This window comes from Giraffa tippelskirchi, chromosome 1, assembly GCF_054371585.1.
Source record: "Giraffa tippelskirchi isolate mGirTip1 chromosome 1, T2T-mGirTip1v1.2.pri, whole genome shotgun sequence".
NCBI classification, from domain to species: Eukaryota; Metazoa; Chordata; class Mammalia; order Artiodactyla; family Giraffidae; genus Giraffa; species Giraffa tippelskirchi.
In genome coordinates, this window is record NC_137275.1 from 224318426 (window position 1) to 224346068 (window position 27643).

Sequence of the window (27643 nt, forward strand, 5' to 3'; positions counted from 1 at the left end):
ATTAATTGTATTGTGATGTCTTTGTTCCTTGAGAGTGGGCATTCTGTCTCACTCTACTTTGCACGCCCCAACCTTTCCCAGAATTAGCACAGGCTATATGTTTATTAGGACCATAAAGAAGGTTGAGGGCCAAAGAATTGAACTTTGAACTGTGGTGCTGGAGAAGAGTCTTGAGAGCCCCTTGGTCAGCAAGAAGATCAAACCAGTCAGTCCTAAAGGAAATCAACCCTGAATATTCATTGGAAGGACTGACGCTAAAGCTGAAGCTTCAGTACTTTGGCCACCTGATGCAAAGGACTGACTCATTGGACAGAACCCTGATGCTGGGAAAGATTGAAGGCAGGAGGAGAAGGGGACAGCAGAGGATGAGATGGTTGGATGGCATCACTGACTCAACGGACATGAGTTTGAGCAAACTCTGGGAGATAATGAAGGACAGGGAAGCCTGGCGTGCTGCAGTCCATGGGGTCCAAAGAGTCAGACACAACTGAGCAACTCAACAACGTGCTTATTGGACACTTGGTGAACAAATGTCAGAAACAAGTCGTACCTTTGACGAAAGCTTTCTTCTTCAGAGCAGAGACAATTGAACGAAACTGTGGGTGTGCTTTATCTCCTAGGGAAAGAGCGTAAGCAGCAATGGCCAGTGTAAAAGCACTCTGGGTTGAGAGGGCATTTTCATGCAGAAAGATGTCAGCTTTACTTACAGCCGTGGTGATTTTCTGGAAACAAGAGCAGAGGATACTTAAGTTTCTTTGACAAGATTTGTCCTATCAACTGACGGGATCTACCTCCAGGTTCCACCAGCCCAGGTTGCGGCAAGATGAAAGGCAGAAAGGGAAATGACCTAGTGGAAATGGATGGTGGCTCCCTGAAGCAAATCCTTCTGGGAGAAGGAGCAGAGGGTAACCTGGAAAATGAAAATAAGATTGTCCAAACCGGTTTAAGTTTTTGCTTCTGAAGGCTCCCTCCTTGGTAGAGGTTTTCCCATTTAGTTTCTGCTTCCCATGTCAGACCTGGCTTCTGGGAAGAAGAAGCATCAAGTAGAGACATGGCTTTCTTCTCCACCCAGCATAGCTGAGACAGAGTCACATTTTCAAAAGTCTTACTAAATAAAACCATCAGCAGCAAAAAAAGAGCCAAGCTGCCAAAGTGCTTTTTGATCCTAAGGATTCCTGGGAAAATAATCTCTATGCCTCTGCCCGGAGACAACTGAAATAGTTATTTTGGATAAGTGGGTGAGGAGGCAGTATGGTACAATATTCCCCTCGCCTTGTCTGGCACCTCCTCGCCAGCTCCATCTGTCTCTCACTCACATACCACCAGGCACTGGCAATGTTCCTTGTTGATTATTTTGTCTTGTTGAATATATATATATATATGCATGCTAAGTTGCTTCAGTCATGTCTGACTCTTTGTGACCCTATGGACTATGGCTTGCCAGGCTCCTCTGTCCATGGGATTCTCTAGGCAAGAATACTGGAGTGAGTTGCCATGCCCTCTTCCAGGGGACCTTCCCAACCTGGGGATCAAACCCACGTCTCTTGTGTCTCCTGCACTGGCAGGCGAATTCTTTGCCACTAGTGCTACCACGTATATATGTGTGTTTGGCCGATTGAGAATTGTTTGCTGATTGAGAATTGAACCCGTGCCTCTTGTATCTCCTGCATTGCAAGCAGATTCTTGACCACTGAGCCACCGGGAAGCCCCACATGTGTATATGTGTGTGTGTGTGTGTGTGTGTGTATACACACAAGAGATGTAAGAGATGCAGGTTTGACCCCTGGGTCATGAAGATCCCCTGGAGGAGGGCATGGAAACCCACTCCAGTATTCTTGCCTGAAGAATCCCATGGACAGAGGAGCCTGGCAGGCTATAGGCCACAGGGTCACAAAGAGTCAGACACAACTGAAGTGACTTGGCATGCACGCATGCATACATATATTTAGGGCTTCCCTGGTGACTTAGTGCTAAAGGATCCACCTGCTGATTCAGAGATGCGGGTTCAATCTCTGGGTGGGGAAGATCCCCTGGAGAAGGAAATGGCAACCCACTCCAGTATTCTTGCCTGGAAAAGCCCATGGACAGAAGAGCCTGGCAGGCCACAGTCCGTGGGGTCACGAAAGAGACAGACACAACTTAGCGACTAAACAATAACAACAACACACACATATAACAATTCTCCTGAACTAAACTAAAACCATTTCATTCTGTGGTTCAAGTCCTACCAGTCCCCTTAGGTTTTTTCATCTCAGTTCTGCCAGCTGGTTTGAAGGATAGGTCTAATTTACTTCCCAGATCAGGATCTCATTTCTGTTAATCTTTAGAGTCTTCTATGTTGATTCACTTAAGTGGATCCTCTCCTTTCTCCCCTCAGCTTCCAAGCAAATGAAACAGTACAACCCCAGGCAGAAAACATGGTAGGGGGTGTCCTTAGCAGTTCTGAGATACAGAGCACTTTAGTACTCAGTATTCCATGTAATTCCATCCTTTGGCCACCTGATGCAAAGAGCTGACTCCTTGGAAAAGACCTGGATGCTGGGAAAGATCGAAGGCAGGAGGAGAAGAGGATGAGATGGTTGGATGGCATCACCGACTTGATGGACCTGAGTTTGAGTAAGCTCCGGGAGTTGGTGATGGACAAGGAAGTCTGGCGTGCTGCAGTCCATGGGGTTGCAAAGAGTCGGACACAACTGAGCGACTGAACTGAACTGAACTGATTCCATGTAATAAAAGAACAGTCCCATACATAGTGTAAGAGTTAGCAGGGGTAAGAGTAGGGTCCCAGGGACATGGGGTCATCTTCTCATCACAATCAGAAGTTATTTATTCTAATCACAGATCTACAATTCAGTATCTTGTGACATGGGACAATTAAATTCACCTTTCTTACAGGCCCCAGTTTTCTCAGCTGTCAATGAGTGGGTTGGACTAGATGCTCTTTAGCATCTATCATACTTCCAAATTCCTTAAATTCTGGAGTTCAGGTTATTTTCAAACCCCCCATCCTATCCCCCGCTCTGTTCCCCAAATATGGTACAGAAACAGACAGTGGGTGTTGAAGAAAGAAAACACTCACCTCCATGGGGCATATATCAAAAGACTTTCTAATTCCAATCACAGCAAAGGCTGTAAGATACAAAGTCTTCTCTCGGGCTTCAACAGGCAAGGTCCCCTAAAAACAAGCAGTGTTTTAAAAGGAGAGTGAAATGGTGTCTTTCAAGCGAAATGACCTGGCTTGACTCTCCACTTTGGCCTCCCCTCCCTCTCTCTCCCTTCATGCACTCTAGCTGGACCCCTGGCATTTTCTCAAAGCTCTGAGTTTTACATGCTTTCACTTGCTTTTCTCTCCCCCACCTCTCCTCCCTGGAGCTCCACTTCATACCCCTTCCCCACATTCAAGTTCACCTTCTCCATCAAGACCCTGTTAAAATGCCACCTTCTCTACAAAGCGCTATTCTTCTTCCGTCCTCCCATATTTTCTCCTCTTAGGGCAGTGACATTCCAAGGCAATGTTTCTAAGACCTTCCAGGAAATGACCTTCTACTCGTCTCTCCAGCTTTATTTTGTGCCACTTACCCATGAGTCCTCTAGGCTACAGCTCTTTGAATGAACCACCCTCTCTCCACTTCAAGATAACAGGCATGCTGCTTGCGCTACTTGGAACCTTCTGCCTGCCTCTCTCATACCGAGCTCCTAGGAACCTGATCAAATAGTTTTTTCAACTTTCCCAATCTAAATGAGAGCTCCTGCTTTCAAAGAAACCGTATTGACCTTTTCTTAATGTGAATCACACACTTGAAATCACTTAATGTCTGACTTTTCTGCTAGATGGTAACAATCGCCATGGCCTCAGTGACCATACCTGTTTTGTTCATTATTATATCCCTACCAGGTAGCACTTTGTACACATTCTGTACATATTTATTGAATGAATAAATGAACACATAAACTTAAATCTTGATTAGAGTTGTTAGTGTTTGTACCCTACACTCCCTACCAATGTGTGAGCTCCTTTGGGGCAGGGATGCTCTCTGATCCATTCTTCACACTCTTCCTCCCTCATGGTCCCCCAAAGAGGCCCTTGCACATTCCAGGTGCTCAGTGAATGCTGGTTGAATGGATATGAACAGCTGGATAGATGGGTAGGATTTTTTAAAAAATTGTTGTATTATTTTACTTTCCAAATAGCACCTAGATGGCGTCAGTTGCCCCCGTTCCTTGTGGGAGTCCTAATCGGTCCTAATTATGGGACCCCGGTCAGCCAGGAAGGCCGCTTGTGACATGAAAGGGATTGGATCGGGGCAGGCAAAATAAATAAATAAATGAAAGCTGTTGGATCCTAAAAAATACATTCTAGGAGTAGAAGATGCTGTAGCAGTATTTTGGAGCGATTTTACAATTTAAACATGTAAGTGGATTCCAATATCAAACAACACTTTGTTGTACTTGATAAATTAACTCTAATCTTCTTTCTAACAGTGAACGTAGGATCCCTTCCATCTTTCACAACAACATCTTGCAGCCTTGACCTATGAGAAGGCCTTGAAGTTCAAGTGCGGATTTTGTACCAAGTGTTTGTAGACAAAAGAGCCCATTTTACCGCTTCTGAGAGCTCTAGAACTTGGGCTCTGTGACCCGCTAACGCCTGTGACAGCAGATGTCTGAGATCTTACTCGTCTGACCTATCGAATTATCTGAATAACAGGACGAGAAGACCTTTTAAATTCTTTGCCTGTACATAAGAGAAGTTTCTTGCAGGATGGCATATATTTTCCCCTCTTTTTTCTATTCTTCTAAAAATGAATGAGAACACAACTCAGACTTTTAAATCAAACTATTTTTCATCTGTGCATTTGGTGTCCTTACCTGTAACTTCATGGGTTGATAGTCGGAGTTTTCCTTGAATGATCCATTTTCTAGTTGACATTTCTCAAGAAGCCACAATAAAGAATTACAAATTGAATTTTGATTCTGATCTACATATTTACTTATTTGTCCAAGTACTCTTAGAACAAAAGCTGTTAACCTTTGGGACAAAAATCAAATAAATAAGTGTTTAGACACTGAAGCCCTTTTGGCTTTCAACCTGCAGTGTGTTTTAGTTCATACAGTGTTTATTCTTGAAAAGAAAACATCTTAAAACATTCAATTCCAAAGTAAGATGTTACTATTTCAAAACATCAGGGAGGATATCAGGAAGATCTCCAAAAACAATCAAATGTAAGCAGCGCATCTTCTGTGACTGCAGCATTGTTAGCCTGCACACAAGCTGAAAATTGATGCCTGATGATACAACAATAATTCTCTAAAGTTGGAGACAATAGCGTTGAAACAAATAGCTTAGAGTTAAAGCACTGACTCACAAACATCAGATATTGAGGAGCAAAATTATAAAATTCTAGATTGTAAAATCTGTGCAAGTTATCTGATCTACGTCCCCACCTGAGGTCCGAATTCTCTTCCCTACTACCCGTGGGTGCTTATCTCGCTTCCCTACTACCCGTGGGTGCTTATCTCGCTTCCCTACTACCCGTGGGTGCTTATCTCGCTTCCCTACTACCCGTGGGTGCTTATCTCGCTTCCCTACTACCCGTGGGTGCTTATCTCGCTTCCCTACTACCCGGGGGTGCTTATCTCGCTTCCCTACTACCCGGGGGTGCTTATCTCGCTTCCCTACTACCCGGGGGTGCTTATCTCGCTTCCCTACTACCCGTGGGTGCTTATCTCGCTTCCCTACTACCCGGGGGTGCTTATCTCGCTTCCCTACTACCCGTGGGTGCTTATCTCGCTTCCCTACTACCCGTGGGTGCTTATCTCGCTTCCCTACTACCCGTGGGTGCTTATCTCGCTTCCCTACTACCCGGGGGTGCTTATCTCGCTTCCCTACTACCCGGGGGTGCTTATCTCGCTTCCCTACTACCCGGGGGTGCTTATCTCGCTTCCCTACTACCCGTGGGTGCTTATCTCGCTTCCCTACTACCCGTGGGTGCTTATCTCGCTTCCCTACTACCCGTGGGTGCTTATCTCGCTTCCCTACTACCCGTGGGTGCTTATCTCGCTTCCCTACTACCCGTGGGTGCTTATCTCGCTTCCCTACTACCCGTGGGTGCTTATCTCGCTTCCCTACTACCCGTGGGGGTGCTTATCTCGCTTCCCTACTACCCGTGGGTGCTTATCTCGCTTCCCTACTACCCGTGGGTGCTTATCTCGCTTCCCTACTACCCGTGGGTGCTTATCTCGCTTCCCTACTACCCGTGGGTGCTTATCTCGCTTCCCTACTACCCGTGGGTGCTTATCTCGCTTCCCTACTACCCGTGGGGGTGCTTATCTCGCTTCCCCTTGAGTCATGCCACTGACGGAGAACTCGCCACCTCTCAAGGAAGCTTTATTTATTATGATTACTTAGTCAGACAGCAAGTTCCGGAGACTTCTCTGGTGGCCCAGTGGTTAAGAATCCACCTGACATTGCAGGGGACACAAGTCTGATCCCTGGCCCCGGAAGGTCCCGCATTCCTCGGGACCACTGAGCCCACGTGCCCTAGGGCCCGGGCTCTGCAGCAAGAGAGGCGCCTACAATGAGAAACCCTGCACCTCAGCTAGAGAGCAGCCCCCGCTCACTGCAGCGCAATGAGCCCGGCCTGCGGAAGCAATGACTGGGCACAGCCAAAAATGAATAAACAAGCTCAGGGGATCCCCCTCATGACCCCAAGTGCCTCTTACACCGCCTCTCCTGCTCTCTGATTCCTTCACTCAGCAGCCCAGGGGCCAGAAACCCTCAAGACTCAGACCACTTGACTCTCTCCCTTACTTTAAAATTTTGTTTTTCTTTTTCTTTTTAAAATGAATATTGTTTTCTTTAGTTTTTTTATCTTCCCTGTATTTCTAAAAAAAAATTGGGGGGATATTCAGGTGTTGGCTGTTTTCTTATATATATATATATATACATATGTGTTTCTAGGAACTCATGGAGTTGGGTCTAGGGTGGTTGTGTCCGAGTGTGTCTGTTTCTGACTGAACACCAACCACTCAGTCTTGCCCCAAATCTTGAGAGGCTCTAGGGGTTTCCTGAGAGGCCGTTGCATCTCCTTGTGGGGATTTCTGTTCTCCAGGCATCCCTCTGTTTCCAGCTCCTGACGCAGTGGTTTCCAGTCTGCAGCAACCCCCCACTCCCTGCATCCTGGGTGTGGTCCTCCGGTTGCCATACTCGGAAAAGTTCTAAGGTACATTTTGTGAAACTTTGTGACTGATTGGCTCTACAGCCAAAAGGAAAGGGAGGAGTCAAACGTGGTCAGCAGGGGGCAGAAGCCAGAGTGTTGCCGTTCGCGGATGAAGATGACAAAGGAACAAAAGAATGGGTTTGGCGCGGAGTGTGTTTGAAGGGCTTTTGGCTTATAGGCCCCCTGGAAATGTGGATCTGGAGTTTGCGAAAGAAGACAGGCCTTAGATGTTGATTAGAGAATCATCTGCGTAGGAGTCATGAGCATCATGGGCAAACACGAGACCGCACAAGTCTAGAAGCTGAGGGTCAAGGAGGAAACCCTGGGCACTTTCAACAGTTAAAGGTCGTAACCTAAAGGACAGTTATTCTAGACTGTGAACCTGCTCAAGTGCTTCATATAGTAGAAACCACAAAGCACCTGTCGCAGTGTTTTTAGTAAATATTTTGTCAAAGCAGGACAGTATTTTCTGAAAATAGATCTTGGACTGCAAGGTTATCAAACCAGTCAATCCTAAAGGAAATCAACCCTGAATATTCATTGGAAGGACTGATCCTGAAGCTGAAACCCCAATATTTTCGCCACCTGATGTGAAGAGCCAACTCACTGGAAAAGACCCTGTTGCTGGGAAAGATTGAAGACAAAAGGAGAGGGGGCGGCAGAGGATGAGATGGTTGGATGCATCCCCGACTCGGTGGACAGGAACTTCAGCAAATTCCAGGAGAGAGTGAAGGACAGAGAAGCCTGGAGTGCTGCAGTTCACAGGGTCGCAAAGACTTAGCAATTGAACAGCAACAACAAAAACAATACAGATTTATTCATTGAGACTGTGTTTCCCTCAAATCATCAGAATTTTGGAAGGTATTATGCCTCACTGAATAACTACTTACTCAGCACCTACAATACCAGGCACTAGGAATACTTGAAACTGTCCACGTGGAGCTTACATTCTAGTGACCAGATGGACAATAACTGAGATAAGGAGAATGTTAGGGATAGATTTTCAGGAGAATAGGAAAAAGTAAAGTTGTGGAGAAGGATATGAGGTACTGGAATGGGAGGTAATTTTAGATAGAATGATAACTAGAGCCCTCCCTGAGAGGGTGACTTTGGTGAAGGCTCGAGGGAGAGGAGGGAGCCCGCCTTGCTGACACCTGGGGGAGAGTGTTCCCCAGAAGAGAGGGAACAGGTGACAGTCAGTGCCAAGGCTCTGAGGTGGAAACACGGTCAGCACGTTCAGGAACAGCAAGAAGGCTAGTGGGGCGCGGGTGAGGTGAAAGGGCGTAGCAGGGGATGTGGTCAGAGAGGTGGGGTGCCCCTAGATCATGTAGGGTCTTGGAGATCATAGTAAGAAGTCTGGTTTTTACCCTGGTGAAGATGGGAAGCTTCCGAATGCTCTTGAGTGATGTGACCAAACTTATGCTCTAACAGGTTCACTCTGGCTGCTGTGTTGAGTACAGACTGAAGAGGAGACAGGGTTGAGGCTGAAAGACCAGAGGGGGCGAGGGTCATAATCCAAGTCAGAGATGAGAATGGCTTGGACCAGGGTGTGTGTTGGTGTTAGTGAGAAGTAGTTAAGTTCAGGGCTTCCCTGGTGCCTCTGAGGTAAAGAATCCACCTGCCAATGCAGGAGACACGGGTTCAACCCCTGATTCAGAAAGACCCCCTGGAGAAGGACATGGCAACCCACTCCAGTATTCTTGCCTGGGAAATCCCATGGACAGAGGAGCCTGGTGGGCTGCAGTCCATGGAGTCACAAAGAGTCTGACGGGAACTAGTGACTAAACAACACAACAGCAGTCAGGTTCAGGATATAGTTTGGAGGGGCAGCCAAAAGTATTTGCTAGATCAGATGAGGCTTGCAAGTGAAAGATGACTAGGTTTTTCAGCCTGAGCAGCTGGATGGAGTGTCCATTAAAGTTGTCATGCTTTAGTTCACTACTATGTGAAAATACAAGTCAAAACTTTCTACTTACCAAGTGCTAGCGCTTCCACCCTTCCACATGCTGTAAGAATAGTCAGCATTTCTGAAGGACATGATGCTCACCATCCCTGAGAGGCATCAGGAAAAGAACACGGTACTTCAGTGACCCCATCTCTACTCAGTGCATTATGAGCCCCTGGGAAAGGTAAACTTCCTTTGGTGTTGGGCAGCAAACATATGCTCTGTGGCCAACACTGAACTTCTCGAAGGAAGTATATGAATTTCTTGAACTGGGAATTATCAAGCAGAACATTCTGAGCTCATTCAAACAGGAAGGAAGTGCTCCGCAGAGCTTGGAATGCAGGTGTCTTGCCTCTTATCCAGGCGTTTCAGTAAGTTAAGCCAAAACGCTCCAGCAAACAGTATTTATTTGTGTAATGAGTCCACCTCATGATTTTTTTTTTTTGGCTGAAATGTTTTTACAACTAAGATTTTGTGTAATTCATAACTTAAATATTAGTTTAATCAAATTTTAGCTTAAAAAGATCACAAGATTTTAATGTATAATATATGAAACAGATTTTCTTTTACCTTCTTTTAATTTTGTCTTCAGGTTCTGTTTTTGAGTTACTGAGTTCGTAGAAAAGATGTTCCAATTATTTCCTGCTTCCAGGTAGTGATAAACATAGAATACTGGGACAACGCTCATCAGTTCCGCCTCTGCGTTGCCTTTGGGGAGGTGGGTAAGACTATCAACGCCTTCCTGACTCAGAACTGCAGACATGACTTCACCTATAAGCAGTCCTGAAACAAACAAACAAGCACAAAAACAAAAAAATCAAAATAGATACATTCAATTTGTATCAACTTCTGAGTAACAGTATATTTTCAATGGAGATAAAAGCAACCATCCTTATTCTTTCCTTTTTAATCTAAGTAGTTGAATTTCTTCTCAGAACTGGGGAGAGGAAACAAAATCTGATTAGGAAGTTGTATTTAAAGAAACACCAGGCTTAACCACACCACCGCAGCATGGAGGTAAGATGGTACGATACAGGGGGCAGATTACAGCATACTGGAAAAGGCAAATTAGTTGCCATTCACCGTGATAGCTTTAGATACTGTAAACCCTATGAATTAATCACTTCCCAGTGCAAAGCCAGGAGTCTGAACTGTGCACACTCTGATGCTATGAGGGCTCTGTCTGTACCTCATCGTGAGACCTGGGAAAACCACTCTCTTGTATCTCCAACAACAGAGCGGGGTGTGCTTAGAAAAGTCCTTTCCAGCACTAACGTTCTGTGATTCCAAGCTTTTATCTGAGACAAAATGTACTCAGGACATTCTATTATTGTGACGATAAGTCCTTGAATTTTTAAAGGCTGGAGGCCAGGGATAAAGCCCACTAAAGACACCAGTTCTACAAATGGCCCCAGAGTGGCTTTCCTGGGGCCATTTGCAGGGCATGCAACTGTTTCTGGACTAAGACTGCCCACTTGGATCATAGAAAGTCCTTTAAATCTGGACGCAGCTGCACTCGCATGTTAGAGAAGTCTTTGGGCCAGTGACAGCCCCCACCTTCCATCACGGGAGCATGAATCTCCATGAAATCAAGCCCCGGGAAGAAGAGAGCTGGAAGTGTGCGTGGGGAAGCGAAGGTGAGAGTAGGAACAGGGTGCTCCCAGAGCCCCCACTGTCTATACAACTGAGTAGAGAAGAGGAGAAATGGGAAAACCATGAGAACACTTGACTTTTGTTTGAAACACACGGTGAGATAAATAAAAATGGCACTGGTTAATTTACCTTTTATACTCACAGTTCTTTGGACTTTTGTTTTGGGGACCATATTTAATGGTATCCTGTATGGGAACTCTTTTCGCCTACTAATGATGCCTGAAAAAAAAATAGACTCTTTTATAATCACAGTATAAAAATTTTAAAGGGAAGTTAAAAATAATCAAAGATTTTTATCAAACCCTAGGCTTACATAATCTCATTAAATAAAGCATTAAAGTTGACTTCAAACTTCCTGGTCATTACAGGATAGGAAATAAATAGGTTAAGTAAATCTTATTCACCAGTAAGAGGGAGCATGCCATTTTGTTCAAAGAGAGAAAATTGTTCTCGGAACTGAAATCTAAAAATAACTAACATATAATCCTTAGTCAAGGAAATGTGAAGATTAACTCCATTGGGAAGCATGCCCTGAAATCCTTTCCACCTTTTCCTCTCCATCTAACTTAGACACTTTTTCTCTCTGCACAATTTTCTTTTTTTAGTCGCCTCTGTCATGTTCGACTCTTTGCGACCCTATGGACTGTAGCCCTCCAGGCTTCTCTGCCTGTGGGATTTCCCCGGCAATACCTATGGCTGATTCATGTTGAGGTTTGACAGAAAACAACGAAATTCTGTAAAGCAATTATCCTTCAATAAAAAAATAAATTAAAAAAAAAGAATACTGGAGTGGGTAGCCATTCCCTTCTTCAGGGGATCTTCTCAAGCCAGGGATCAAATCCCAGTCTCCTGTGTTGCAGGCAGATTCTCTACTGTCTGAGCCACCAGGGAAGCCCCCAAGTTTAAGCATGCCTGTATCAGAGCATTTTCTACTGCAATTATTGGCTTATCTCATAAAAATGATAGTATTTATCATTCTACTGATAGAATGCCAAGCACACTACTAAGCCCTTGGTAGGCATTATTATAATGGATCCTCACAACAACCCTGTGTACGGGGTCTATTATTATTGTTTTAATTTTGTAGATGAGAAAATGAGGCTTAGAAAGCAAATTGCTCAAGGCCACAGAGCTAGCACAGAGGAAGCTGCATCTGAACTCAGGAGGTTTTACTGCAGAGCCCATAGTAGTCACCGCAGAGACTTCTCCTCCCGTTGTCCCGCTAAGAAAGCTCTTTGAGGGCAGGAACCACCTTGAATGCTATACTCCCAAGCATTTAGTCCCTGGCACATGGCAGATGCTAAAAAAAATAAAGTGACATTTTACAGTTTAATAACCAAACTACCTGGCAAAAGAGACAACAGGAATGTTCTTCAGGTAAGTTTTAACCTTTGATAAATGCCAAAGATATAATGTTAAAGTAAAACTGAGTGAAGGCATTTGAGAGTATTTCATCGTGGTTGAAAGAGCACTGAGTCCAGAAAGAGCTTATTCCAGGATGTGACATGGGCAAGACATAACCGTTCTATGCCTTGGTTTGCTGATCAGTTAAACAGAAATAATATTTTCCTCAAAGGGTTTTTGTGAAAATAAAAATGATAAGAACAAAGAGCCTGGCAAAGAGTTTGTGCTCCTTTTACAGTACTTATGACAGTAGGTTGTTTGAGATAATCTAAATTTGATTTTCCACCACTTTTTTCCATTGATATCTGCCCTTGACTATTTCAATTCTCATTAGCAACTCTTCTACCAATGAAAAAGGTACAGAAGAGAAAGCTAAATATAAGGGAAGTCAATTTTACTCCTGTCAGAGATCATAAAAAAGATCCATCAAGGCATCACATATAAAGGCAGATTCCGGAGAGATTAAAACATGTAAAAATTAAATCTGTAAAACCAAGGGGACAAAATATACAACAATGTTTTTGTGAACTAAGATATATAATTGTAAAGTGAAATTATAATGAATCTGACTATATCAGAATAAAGGATTCCTGTTCAAAACTCACTAAAGCTCATTATTGCTCAAAGAAGTACACTGGAGACAAAAACCATCAAGAAATAGAAAGGAAAACCCAAGTAGAAAATAGAGAAAATGCAAAAGATAGGAATAGGCAATTCACAGATGGGAAGCCCAAATGGCCAACAAGCATTCGAATAGATGTTTAGATATCATCATATTCAGAAGAATTATAGACAAAATAATAATGAGATACTACTTTATACCCCTCAAAAATGGCACATTTTAGAGGTAAGTAATACCTAATATTGATGAGGATGTGGAACGAGAAGAATCCTCATTCAGTGCCAGTGGAGGTGTAAATAATAGAGCCGTTCTGAAGAGCAGGGTGGCAGAAGTAAGTGATATTCAATATGCATATGCCCTTCGACCCAGCAGTTCAACTCTGAGAAACAGACCAGATAAATGCTCACACCGATCTGTAAAGGGAGGTGGAAAGGGATGGTCACTGCAGCACTGTTGATGGTAGTGGGGCATCTGTCAGCAGGAGGTGAGTAAGGAAAAGTGGTGGAATCAGAACCAAGCAGAACGCTGCAGGCCCCCCCGCTCCCACCTAAGCGCAAAAAAGTAGTTGATGATTAAGACGATGGTCACAGACTGAGCGTCTGATGCACGCTCCTGAACTGGTTTACAGATTCTGTAACTAGGACCAGGGGGAAAAACGGTGTGATGACCAGATCACAGCCACGGCCTACGTGGCTCCCGCTTGAGCAGTCTTGAGTGTCTGGCTAGCACAACTCCAAGAACTGGCTTCAGGAGAATGGGATTAACATTATTGCTCATAATAAACTGTATCTTGTGGGCATCAAAATAATTGTAGCCTGCTCTGCCCATATATGTAAGCAGGGAACTAAGATTGTCATCAGAGATGCTACAGACTTGTGTTGACATATTTCACTCTGAGAATATGGTGCTCTATGTCAGCATGGAGAAATTATAGAAGATGGACCTTCACCCCTCATCCCATAGAAATGGAATAATATTTGACAATAGGGGATTGACAGCAGTTTATAAAGAAAGCTGAACGCCAAAGAATCGATGCTTTTGAACTGTGGTGTTGGAGAAGACTCTTGAGAGTCCCTGGGACTGCAAGGAGATCCAACCAGTCCATCCTAAAGGAGATCAGTCCTGGGTGTTCGTTGGAAGGACTGATGTTGAAGCTGAAACTCCAGTACTTTGGCCACCTGATGTGAAGAGCTGACTCATTTGAAAAGACCCTGATGCTGGGAAAGATTGAGGGCAGGAGGAGAAGGGGACGACAGAGGATGAGATGGTTGGATGGCATCATCGACTCAATAGACATGAGTCTGAGTAAACTCCAAGAGTTGGTGATGGACAGGGAGGCCTGGCGTGCTGCAGTTCATGGGGTTGCAAAGAGTCAGACACGATTGAGCAACTGAACTGACTTATGCCCCTTTCCTCTTTGCCCATTTCTGTCCCCTTCTAACTTTAAAGGAATCTATCAACAATTATAGGAATCAGATCACTAGGCAGCTTAACCTAACTCCTAAATTGTGCTCTCCTAAATGCACACCATGCCTTGCCTAACCTATTGATTCTTGCCTAGCCTGTGGATAAAAAGATGCAGGAATGAAGAATTAAGCAGTTTAGAGAATGACCAGCTCCACAGAGAACTCCACTCAATATTCTGTAATAACCTAAATGGGAAAATAACTTGAAAAGGATACGTATATATGTGTCACTGAATCCCTTTGCTGAACACTTGAAACCAACACAACATTGTTAATGAATTATACTCCAACAGGAAACAAAAATGTTTTTAAAAAAAGAATGACTAGCTCTCTACATCTAATAGCCGCTTTAGAAATCCTGTGCCTGTGGATAAAAAGATGCAGGAATGAAGAATTAAGCAGTTTAGAGAATGACCAGCTCCACAGAGAACTCCACTCAATATTCTGTAATAACCTAAATGGGAAAATAACTTGAAAAGGATACGTATATATGTGTCACTGAATCCCTTTGCTGAACACTTGAAACCAACACAACATTGTTAATGAATTATACTCCAACAGGAAACAAAAATGTTTTTAAAAAAAGAATGACTAGCTCTCTACATCTAATAGCCGCTTTAGAAATCCTGTCGGCAAATGATATGGGCAAGATAACATCCCAGGAAAGAGTCAGCCAGTCTGCACACACTGGAGAATGATGCGGAGGTCAACCTCCTGCCTCCATGACTCACTGATATACTGCCCCCTTCTCCTTTAAGAACTGCCATTGTTTAGTAGGTGAGTTGTGTCTCACTCTGACTCTTTTGAGACTCAGGCTCCTCCATCCATGAGATTTTCCAGGAAAGAATACTGGAGTGGGTTGCCATTTCCTTCTCCAGGGGATCTTCCCATCCCTGGGATCGAACCTGCATCTCCTGCATTGCAGGCAGATTCTTTACCACTGAGCCATCTATGTAGCCCAAAAAACTGTCATAGCTGAGCAGAATCTTTGGAGTTGATCTTCAGATACGAGTATACTTTCTTGCCAGATTGCCAGCTTTTCTGACTAAAACATCTTTCCTTTCTGTTGACATTTGCCTCTCGAAATATTGCCTTTTGAGCAGCAAGCAGCTGAACTTGAGTTTGGTAACAGAATATACTCTGAAATACTGTGTAAGAAGCAGTGAATCAAATGTATGCATAGCAACAGAAATACTAGTTTAAAACAAAGTACTGTGTTTAAAAACTTAACTAGAACAGGATCTATAGCACAACACCTTTTATATGTTGGAAAAAACCATACACACACAAAATAACCTTACTTCCCTACTCAAAGACATATACCAAGCATATTAGAGTGGGGGCATTTGAAGAAAGGGAAATGGTTGCAGGGGTCAGAAATGAGGAGAGAAAATAAAACATGTGAGGGTCCTGTCCAGACCGATGATGACAGTGTGCCGGGAATTAGGGGGTTGAAGAGCTAAACTCTGCATCCAAGATAGGAATTGGGGAGAGAGCTTGGGCAGGAGGAAGGGGAAAGCAGGAACCAAAGGCTAGGCTAGTCTTGTGTTTTGAGTTTCTGCGTTTAGTCTCTTTTTAAGCTGATGTCACATAATGTTAACTACTACTACTTTCCAATTTGTTTTGATGCCTCATTCTCTCTCATTGGAATTTTTCTCAGATTTCCTCTACCATTATTGTCTGTTTACTTTTCCAAACTTTTTTAGCCTTTTTGACAAAAACCTCTGTAAAGTGTCACACGCGCAGGCGTGCTCCTTTGCCTGAGTCGTGTCGTGTTTAGCTGTGTCTGTGCGATCCCATGGACCGCAGCCCTCCAGGCTCCTCTGTCCCTGGGATTCTCCGGGCAAGAATACGGGAGTGGGTTGCCATGCTCTCCTCCAGGGGATCTTCCCAACGCAGGGAATGAACCCTCGTCTCCTGCATCTCCTGTATTGCAGGTGAATTCTTTACTGCTGAGCCACCAGGGAAGCCCATAAAGTATCATACTTGTATGCCAATTCCAATATACACAGATTAGAAGTGTTTAATAAACTCTTTTAAATAAACTGGAAAGAATTGATAGTCATCTTTACCCTTTTTAGCACTCTGAAAGGTGCCTGAATCTAAGTTGTCTAAAATAACAAGGGGAAAAAGTCACATGACAAGATTGGAAAGGGGCATAGATTCTTTTTTTCACCAAGATTTTGACGGAGAGATCTTCTCCCAGATAACAGATCACCGCCCTCTTGTGGCCCTCAGGTTCACACCTAGGATGGGCGAGGCAGGGCTGTTTGCAGAGCTGTTTGCAGAGCTGTGAGCGTGGCAAGCTTAAGGGTGACGAGAAAAAGAAGACAAAGGAAGCGGTGGCCCTGAGGTGCGATGTGATCGCGTGAGGCCAGAACCTCAGAACGTTCGGGGCCCGGCCCTATGGCAGCGGGTCCCCGGCGATCTGGCCTCAGAGAACTCCTCCAACCTTCCGTTCTCCCGGAGGAGGCTGGTGTGCAGAGAAATCCTCCCCCCCCCCACAACTCTCCCCGTAGATCCTTCCGAGGGTGGAAGGAAATTTATGTGGAGATAAAATTAGAGAAAAGTTTGCATGAAGTCATCCTTATTCAATTTGAGCTGATTTGAAATGTAAATATTAATTCTTTGCTTTGCCAGAGGAAATATCACTCTAAGTATAGTGGTCTTGATTTATTTAAAAAAACACAAAACTTTTTTTTTTCCTATTGCTGTATCCCTGAAAGAAAAGAAAAATGATACAATGCAATAATAGGCAAATTTTAACCATTTATTAAGAACTACAGCAGTCTGTCTTCTTTGGTGAAAAGAACTGTTAACTGAGAATATTCTAAATTTCATAAATACTTGTGTTTTTAGGCCTTGATTAAGTGCTCAAATGCTTGCACAATTCTAACTTTCATTTAGAATATCTTAGTTGGAGGGAAAGCGAGGAAGCAGGAACAATGAGGAATGGCTTTGTTAGGTGAGTAATCAGCATTACTGTGTTTTCAAATAAGCATGTTAAATTTAAGAATGTAAATGACTTTTTCTTAGGTGTTCTTTACATTGATGTTTCTATAAGAAAATATCATTGTGAAGGATAAAATGACTGATATATAAGGGAAGTCAGGCTACTGTTACTATTTTGATGTTTTGCATTTAAAACTAATGGGGTTATTTGGGAAGTTCCCTGGCAGTCCATTGCTTGGGGGTTGGACTCTTACTGCCTGGGTTTGATCCCTAGTTGGGGAAATAAGATCTCCAAACCCAGCAAAGCGTGGCTAAAAACAAAACAAAAGCACAACTAATGGGATTTTTCTTTGTTCTAAACCCACCCAGATTGTAACACATGCTACCAAAAATGACAGTAAACTAAGAAGTGGATATTTCTGATTCTAGACAATTAACATTTTTAAAAATAATGTTTCAGGTTACACATCTCTCTTGAGCAAAAGACAACATATAAAGTACAAAATCATTTTGCCTACCATAGATACCCTGTGGGTCCAGAGTAACACCAGCATAACTTTCCCTTTTGACACCTTCTGGCTAAAATAAAGGCAAAAAACATCCAGTTAAGAACATAACTAAATGTATATGACTTGAATGCTTGGGTCAATGTGACTACTTTTCCAATTAAAAAATTTTTTTATTTATTGATTTTTGGAGAAGGCAAAATACGCTTTAATACTTATATGCATACATCCAGGAACAGGATTTTCTGGCTGTGTGCATGATAATCAGAGCAAACACTGAAACAGAAGGTGTTACCTGTGTCAGGTAATGGATCTAAGTGCTCGGTATGTATTAGCTCATCTAACCTCAAAACTACTCTATGAAGTGAGTGCTATTATTACTCCCACATGACATATGAGGAAATTGACAACCAGAGAGATCAGGAAACTTATCCAGTGTCACATTGCTAGGAAGTAGTGGAGCCAGGATTCAAACTCAGGCAGTGCGGCTCCAGAATCTGCATGGAACACCATGCAAAGATGCATAGAGTACAGAACATGCTTTGCACAAAATAAGTCGATGTATGCTCACTGAAGTGAATTTCACGGCTGAAAACAGAACTCAGAGAATGAAGGCCTAGGAAGACCCAGTTGTGTCCTTAAGATTCTTGACAAGAATAACATGAAAACATGTGAGTTAGTAGCATTTAAGAATGATAGCATTTAAGAAATGATGGTTTTCTTCCTTTTTTTAACCCGTTTACTCATTTACAAAATGGAAAATTTTCTTGACTATAAATTCTAAACTGTAAGTTCTTAAGGCCTGTCTTAGTTATTGCTGTAGCTCCAGTACTTAGCATAATGTCTGGCACAGATTTCAAAACATTTTCCAAAAGCATTGGGGGAAAAAATACTTCAAGAGACTACATACCAAAATGTTAAAATTGGATATTTCTGGTTGTAGGGGTTATTGGTGATTTTAATTTTCTTCTCTGTAGTTTTTTGGTATTTCATGCTTTCTACAGTGAGAAAGTATCATTGTTTTATTTAAATTTTAAGAACATAATTTCAGACTTAAAAGTTATAAGAGCCGTCCAAAAATATCTGAGATAACCTCCACCCAGATCCCCCCGCATGCTAACATTTTATTATGTTTGTGTTGTCATTTTCTCTTTCTGTCTCTCTGAATCACTTAAACATAATTTGCTGATAACTGATTTTCCAGAAAGAAAAAAGTGTTTATGGAAGAATATTTAAAAAGCATATTGCTCTTACCACCACTCGCAGTGTTTTTACTAAGATTTCATTTCCAACCGAAGTCTCTAGTGTGAAGCTGATGTTGTGCAGGCCGATCTCCAGAGGCAGCACAGTGAAGGTCACCAAGTGGTTGGAGGAACCCTCGATTCTCTGGGGCACACACTTGGAGAATCTCCTCCCGTGAGAGTCAATGCCTGGGCTTCCCGATGAACAGATCCCCTCCACAGGATGCATTTTAACACAGAACTGAAATATCACCAGTGGACAATGATTTCAAAACACTTTATGATCAGCAAAGCCTTATCATAAAGCACAGCCTGACTATGTTCGTCTGGACACAAATTCTCCCTGGTACCTGTCAAATAACCCCCCATATTCTAGGGCGGCAGAGAAAGTTCATTTCAGACTTTCTAAAACACGCATACCAGTTGCTGCTTGGTGGATTACAGTCCACAGGATCACAAACAGTCAGACATGACTGAGCACGCACGCATTCAGCAACGTGCCACTATGTGCAGCAAGCGCAGCGCTGGCTCAGAAGCGTCCAGTCTTCCTTAGACTGTTACCTACTAAATCGAGTGTAGCGTGACTGCAGTGCTCGTTCACGTCACGAGAGCACTCGTTACACCATCTCTCCGCGTGTTTATTCTTTAGACAGTGGGGACCCGGCTCAGGCACTCTGCGTGTCTTATTCGCCTTTGTATCTTACAGCTAGGCCTTTGGTGTTCAATAAGTGGTTTTAAGAAAGGCTGGAAACTCTATCTCCTGGCATTGAAGACCCTGACTAATATGTCCCCACTAGCTTTTCCAATCTTGCTTCTCATTAACTTCCCATTTGTATCCCATTATACAGCCAGACTGTGGCTCCAGGAAGATCTAACTTCAAATCTTGGCTCTGCCACGTTCTGTGTGACAAGAGCACATAGCGTGACCCTCCACTTCTTCAACTTTGGAATGAGGAGAATAATGATACCTACTGACTTTTGGCTCAAATAGTGAATATTTTCCATATCCTCTCTGAAATCTAATGAACTGACAGATATATCCCTCAAAGAATAAATCTGTATGATCCAGAATAAATCAAGCAGGTAAACAAGGAGTGCCAACATTCAACAACTAATTTTGAGGAATTTCTCAAAAACGCCAGGTTCGTTTTTCCTCCTAACTATCTTCCTGGGAAACACAACAGCCAGGGTGGCTGAGGCAGGAGTTAAAAGAAGACTTTAGGGTCACCTGAAGCCAATGATTCCCTCAGGAGATCATGGGTAGGGTAGGTAAGAATAGATAAGAAGAGTCATTTGATAATTCAACATAAATTCATTATAAAAACTCAGTAAACGAGATGAGAAAAGAACTTCTGAAACCGAAATAAATTATCAAAAACAAAAAACAAAAACTTTGGCAGTGGTTCTACTTTCGGAAATAGCCAAATAGTTCTTACTAGATAACTATTCTGAAAATAAAATTATAAGCTCTAGACAAAACATGTATTTAAAAAAAAAACTATCTGAAGTCACTAGAGATTGGAAGAGAAGGTGACCCTCAGAAGAAAGCAAGGACACTGGGAAAGGGTCCAGGCTTTTTAGTTTTAACCTGAGGGCTAAAGGCAAAGGAGGAAAGGAAAAGCGTACCCATCTGAATGCAGAGTTCCAAAGAATAGCAAGGACAGATAAGAAAGCCTCCCTCAGTGATCAATGCAAAGAAATACAGGAAAACAACAGAATGAAAAGACTAGAAATCTCTTCAAGAAAATTAGAGATATCAAGGGAACATTTCATGAAAAGATGGGCTCAATAAAGGACAGAAATGGTAGGGACCTAACAGAAGCAGAAGATATTAAGAAGAGGTGGCAAGAATACACAAAAGAACTATACAAAAAAGATCTTCATGACCCTGATAACCACGATGGTGTGATCACTCACCTAGAGCCAGACATCCTGGAATGTGAAGTCAAGTGGGCCTTAGAAAGCATCACTATGAACAAAGCTAATGGAGTTGATGGAATTTTAGTTGAGCTATTTCAAATCCTAAAGGATGATGCTATGAAAGTGCTGCACTCAAAATGCCAGCAAATTTGGAAAACTCAGCAGTGGCCATAGGACTGGAAGAGGTCAGTTTTCGTTCCAATCCCAAAGAAAGGCAACGCCAAAGAATGCTCAAACTACCACACAATTGCACTCATCTCACACACTAGTAAAGTAATGCTCAAAATTCTCCAAGCCAGGCTTCAGCAATACGTGAACTGTAAAATTCCAAATGTTCAAGCTGGTTTTAGAAAAGGCAGAGGAACCAGAGATCAAATTGCCAACATCTGTTGGATCATCGAAAAAGCAAGAGAGTTCCAGAAAAGCATCTACTTCTGCTTTATTGACTATGCCAAAGCCTTTGACTGTGTAGATCACAAAAACTCTGGAAAATTCTTAAAGAGATGGGAATACCAGACTACCTGACCTGCCTCTTGAGAAATCTGTATGCAGGTCAAGAAGCAACAGTTAGAACTGGACATGGAACAACTGACTAGTTCCAAATAGGAAAAGGAGTACGTCAAGGCTGTATATTGTCACCCTGCTTATTTAACTTATATGCATTGTACATCATGAGAAATGCTGGACTGGATGGAGCTCATGCTTGAATCAAGATTGGCGGGAGAAATATCAATAACCTCAGAAACACAGATGACACCACCCTTATGGCAGAAAGTGAAGAAGAACTAAAGAGCCTCTTGATGAAATTGAAAGAGGAGAGAGAAAATGTTGGCTTAAAACTCAACATTCAGAAAACTAAGGTCATGGAATCAGGTTCCATCACTTCATGGCAAATAGATGGGGAAACAACAGAAATAGTGAGAGACTTAATTTTTGGGGTCTCCAAAATCACTGCAGATGGTGATTGCAGCCATGAGATTAAAAGACGCTTGGTCCTTGGAAGAAAAGCTATGAACAACCTGGATAGCATATTAAAAAGCAGAGACATTACTTTGCCAACAAATGTCCATCTAGTCAAGGCTATGGTTTTTCCAATGGTCATGTATGGATGTGAGAGTTGGACTATAAAGAAAGCCAAGCGCCGAAGAATCTCGATGCTTTTGAACTGTGGTGTTGGAGAAGACTCTTGAGAGTCCCTGGGACTGCAAGGAGATCCAACCAGTCCATCCTAAAGGAGACCAGTCCTGAGTGTTCACTGGAAGGACTGATGTTGAAGCTGAAACTCCAATACTTTGGCCACCTGATGGGAAGAGCTGACTCATTGGAAAAGACTCTGATGCTGGGAAAGATTGAGGGCAGGAGGAGAAGGGGACGACAGAGGATGAGATGGTTGGATGGCATCACTGACTCAATGAACATGAGTTTGAGTAAGCTCCAGGAGTTAGTTATGTACAGGGAGGCCTGGCAATGCTGCAGTCCATGAGGTCGCAATGAGTCGGACACGACTGAGCAACTGAACCAAACTGAAAAAAGCCCAAGGGTCAATGCAAAGTTATAGATGTAAACAAATAGGGAAGTGTGATCTACACACAAGTAGAAAGGTGATGAACCAGTAATTCACCCAAGATATCGTAGATGTTCTTGTTCTTGTTTTGATGTGACGAAGAATGCACTGACAATATAAAAATTAAATAAAGTACGGCAATACCATGAGGTGCATGACACTTAAAACCCTGTCTAGTTATAACGATGCCATTGCAGTTCATGGCGTTCTTTGAGCAGTAGTGCAGTGCAGTGAAAGCACTACATACAGTCTGTGTCACAGCTACTAAACTCCACTGTGGAAAATACACAAATGAGTGCAGCTTTAAACTTTATTCACGGACGCTGAAATGTGAATTTCATGTAATTCTGATGTGCCATGAAATATTCTTCTTTTACCTCCCACCTCCCCTCCCCCCAAATGTTTAGAAATGTGAAAAACATTGTTAGCTTATCCGCCATAGAAGAGGAGGGAGCAGGCCAGTTTTGGCCCATAGGCCATAGATTGCTGACCCCTGACCTAGCACATGAAGCAAAAGAATGAAGAGATGTAAAATATTCAATATTGTAAGCAGGTCAGTTTCCCTTACAGTCAGTTCAGTCACTCAGTCGTGTCCGATTCTTTGTGACCCCATGGACTACAGCACGCCAGGCTTCCCTGTCCATCACCAACTCTTGGAGCTTGCTCAAACTCATGTCCATCAAGTTGGTGACGCCATCCAACCATCTCATCCTCTGCCATCCCCTTCTCCTCCTGCCCTCTATCTCTCCCAGGGTCGGAGTCTTTCCCAGCATCAGTTTCCCTTACAGTAATTTCTTAATTCAGGATGTGCTTGCTAAGTTGTTTCGGTTGTGTTCGACTCTTTGTGACCCTATGGATGGTAGCCGGCCAGGCTCCTCTCTCCATGGGATTCTCCAGACAAGAATACTGGAGTGGGTTGCCATGCCCTCCTCCAGGGGATCTTCCTGACTCAGGGATCAAACCGGAGTCTCTTAAGTCTCCTGCACTGGCAGGCAAGTTCTTTACCTCTAGCGCCACATGGGAAGTCCAAATTCAGGATAATACCTATCAAAACCTGAATACATTTTTAATGAAATCATCAAGCAATTACTTGACACTTCGAATCTTATAATCAAAAAACGTAAAATAATTCAATTTCAGTGTATGTAGATATTTCTGTTGTATCAGAGTATGGTTAATTGAGAGAAAACATTCAAGCTTAATACATATAACTTAAGGAGAGTGGAATGGAAATATAAGTTCACAGATAAAAGGAATGGTATATAATCTGTTGTTAATGAGTTTATTTGGGTATTTTTAAATGGATTGTTATGGTGTTTAGGTTCTGCTCTATAAAAGTTTGATACAACAGTTTTATTTTTAAAATATCAATACTTAAGTGTTTCTAGAGTTATAGATTTGCATATTCTTTGAATTTATGATGAAAAATTTTAGACGCCAATTTAAAAATGTGCCAATGGGGTACATTTTTTTCCAAAAAAATTTAGGGAGGTATAAGCAAAATTTTTGGAGACCACTGGAATATTATGTCTAAGAATGAAATCACAGCTTTTTTTTTTTTAATAGAGTCAGATTTTCAGACTGCATTGAGTTCCTGTATAAAGTCTTGTGACTGTGATTTTTCTAGTGAAATCAGTCAGCCTAGAGCATTATTCTGTTTAGAAATGTGTTGGCAAAAAGAAGACAAATGGTGTCTCTGACCGAGGTTGGCATTGTTCACAGAGTGTATCCAGAGCGGAAGAAGTTCAAGGGAGCTGGCATGGTTTTAATCAGTGAGATTACAATGATGGCTTATGAACTCTAACCTGAATGAGGAGTGAGGTAAAGGCTTTAGCACAAGAGGGCTAATGAAGAATAAAAAGTAGTGAAGTCAATCAGTTGGAAGTTTCAGCAATGCTGTTGCTGTAGAACTGTAGCTACAAAGTATCAAGGTTCATGAGTCAGAAGGACAGGTAGGAGGTTGGGGTCCATAGGTGGGATGTTTGAAATCAAATTTTCCAAGGGGAAGGCGAGATGTGCAAAGTGAAGAGTGTGAATGGCTGAAAGAGGAGAGGAAAGGGTTGTTAGAGGCAAAATCAGGAAACTCAAAAGTCCAGGGTGATGGATGAACCAAATGTGAGCCTCCACAGCACGCTGATTATCTTAAGGACTTGTGTTCTTCATTAATGGGAATTGTATGAATAATTTTAACTATTCTTCTTCCCTTCACTGAGTTTTTATGTTTTGTGTACATGGTAATTCCATTAATAGAATTCTCAGAACACTAGGGACATCTTCATTTTTTCCCATTTATTTGAACATACCATAAATATTTACTTACCTGAATTCCAGATGTTCTATAGTTGTAAACAGTTCCACTCAGTTGGATCTGTTCCCCTCGTACAACAGAATATGGTATATTCATTTCCAGGAAGATGCTTTTGAACACCTTTGCTTTCAGAGTATTAGCAACACATATACCTTCAGCCCAAGTAAAAGCAAAGTTGAAGCGAATTAGGGAATTCCCATAAGAACTTACTAGTACTAAAATGTCTCAGATTTGCTTTGCCTCAAGGAAAAATGAATGCTAGATCATGTTTTTCCTCTGCCCTATTACCCCTATGCCAGGAATTTTCCTTGAATTTTCTATGCACTGATTTTTTAAAACTGAGCTATAATTGACATATAACATTATAGTAGCTTCACGTGTACAACATAGTGATTCGATATTTGTATACATTGTAAATGTTCACCACAATAAGTCTAGTTAACATCCACCACCATATGTACTACTCAATGTTTTTCTTGTGGTGAGAAAGTTTAAGGTCTATTCTTATATCATTGATCTTCATTCAATAATTACTGGTATTAATAGAAAACTGCGTTTGTCCAAAAAATATTTAATTCTATTTAAGGAGTGAGAATGATTATTAACTAAAAGCACCAAATCTCTTTTTTAGATACTCATTATAGGTTTCATTTAACAGGCATAAAATTTTGGTTGTGGAAGCCAAGATGTATAAGAACACAAAATAGCAAGCAAACAAACAAGCCAGGCCTGAAGTTATTTATAAAGTATCTGCACTAAATCACCACAAAAGGGGACTAGTCCAGGAGAGAAATCATGTATTTGTGTCTAACTCTACTCAGTCTTCTACTCACTGAGAATAAAACAAGAAAAATGGGGGCTTCACATCAGTATTTATAAAATGATGACTAACCAGAAGAACAAAAGAAGAAACTGATGCAGTCCAAGATGTGAGCTTATCTAAGTCTCCTTGTAACACATTATCAATAGACTTTAATAAACGACACCACTTAAGTTCTGGATAAACTAAAAAGACAGTAATTTTTAAAACCCTGCGTTTTGCCAAATCAAATCACTCCTTACGTAAATATATAACTTCAATTTGCTTACCACTATTTGAAATTCCAACACCTTGAATTTCCCAAGTAGTTAGAGAATCAGGTAGCACAAACTGTAGTCGGTTTCTGAAAGTTAAAATGTTGATATTCAAATACAATGGGACATTTACTAACCAAAATTGACAACTTGCAGAATTTTTGCTTCATACTACTTTAGAAGAAAGAAAAAAAATCACACCAGAACAAAATCACATCAGGTATTAAGGAGAAATCAAGCAAGAAAAATATACCCAGTAACTCTTATACTTGTTCCATATTTTTATATATTTCACTGGTATGATGAGAATTCAAACTCAGAAGGATACCTTTGAAACACTGCAAACTCAAAACATACAGTTCGAATAAAAAATTCTGTTTATCATGTTGTTGTTTAGTTGCTAAGTCGTGTCTGACTCTTCGTGACCCCATGCACTGTTTATTGGGCAGTGTATTTTAAAATAGGGAATCAAAATACTAATGTATCTTAAAACTGCCCATAATAAAGCTGACATAACCAAAAATTGCTAATGAAGATCAAGCTTGTACTCATTCAACAACTATTGTTCACCAACTTTGTGTCCAGCATAGCACTAAATACTGAGTATACGGCGCTCATTGATACAGTTCTGCTCTCAAGCAGTTCACAGTCTACAGTCAGTAAATAAATTGTACCAATCAAACAAAAAAGTTCAGAGGCAGTGTGCATTGATTCGACACATTAGTTTTAGTGCCTCTGCAAGCTGGACCCTATGCCAGGTATTGGATATAAAACTGGTCTGAATTTAGTCCTTGCTCTGGAAGTATTTACATTTGAATGTGATAGATAGTTGGGTAAATAGGACCTGATTATACTGCGTGATATATGTAACAGGGTTCATTGAAGGGGTGATACATACAATTATTAGGTGGGAGTACAGTGGTAGAAAGGTTTACGAGGGGAAGTGCAGGCCAAGGGGCAACGTCGGATGGAGTGGACAACGCTGTGCAGGAGGAATCGGGCGGGACAAGGGTAGAGACCAGGGGACCCAGAAGAAGTCGGACGTCAGGCCCTGAACTCCCTGCCTTGACTGCTCCTTGGAAAGTCTGTGCTTTGAGATCCTGTCCATCCTCGCTCTTGGCCAACCTGAGGAAGGGTGACATGCAGGGAAGTAGCGCTGTTTTCAGTGCCTGGTGCAGAGTAGGCATTCCATAAATGTGTGTTGAATGAGGACTTTAACAAGAAAGGAACCTTTCTCCCTATTAATTAATGTTTGTTTTGTACCTACAGATATTTCAGGATGAAAGCAGCTGTGTCATAGAGCATAAAGCACACACTTGTGCTCGGCAAAGACTAACTGAAATGGAATGAAGCTGAACGGAATGGTGCCCTTCTTCCCCAAGAGCTGACCTTGCCGTGGAACTAATTCTCAGAGCAAATAACATGTTAAAAAAAAAAGTAAAATAAAATTTGACCCAGTGGTGGTATGATCTTAACTCCTAAATAAACTGTTGGGAAATGGGTAGCTTCCAGATTTTTGGTCATATTTTCCCATATTTTTTAGAGGAATGTCAAAGAAATATAATACCTTTTGGGGACATGATGAACTTCCCATAACCAGCTTTCTGGAAAATAGCTTCTTATTTCTGGTTTGGTTACTGGTAAAAGAGACTTTACATCTGGGAGGGAAAGTATACATGATTATGGAAAAACAGCAAAAATTCTACCTAGGGCTGAATTTTTAAATGTAGACATTAGTCTATAGCTTAAGCATTTTCTGAAAGGTCAA

At 42.1% G+C, this 27643-nt stretch overlaps 1 protein-coding gene across 1 annotated transcript in view; it reads right to left on the reverse strand.

Annotated features, from left to right (window-relative positions):
- Positions 1-27643, reverse strand: part of C5 (complement C5) — a 90338-nt gene that overhangs the window by 26105 nt on the left and 36590 nt on the right. Inside the window, exons 18-28 of the mRNA XM_081528669.1 lie at positions 27443-27533; positions 25891-25964; positions 24814-24953; positions 19023-19250; positions 17781-17841; positions 10948-11037; positions 9736-9948; positions 9197-9272; positions 4870-5029; positions 3080-3175; positions 551-722 (exon numbers count right to left, since the gene is read on the reverse strand). Coding sequence (XP_081384795.1) covers positions 551-722; positions 3080-3175; positions 4870-5029; positions 9197-9272; positions 9736-9948; positions 10948-11037; positions 17781-17841; positions 19023-19250; positions 24814-24953; positions 25891-25964; positions 27443-27533 — 1401 coding nt within the window. The remainder of the gene's footprint in view (positions 1-550; positions 723-3079; positions 3176-4869; positions 5030-9196; positions 9273-9735; positions 9949-10947; positions 11038-17780; positions 17842-19022; positions 19251-24813; positions 24954-25890; positions 25965-27442; positions 27534-27643) is intronic.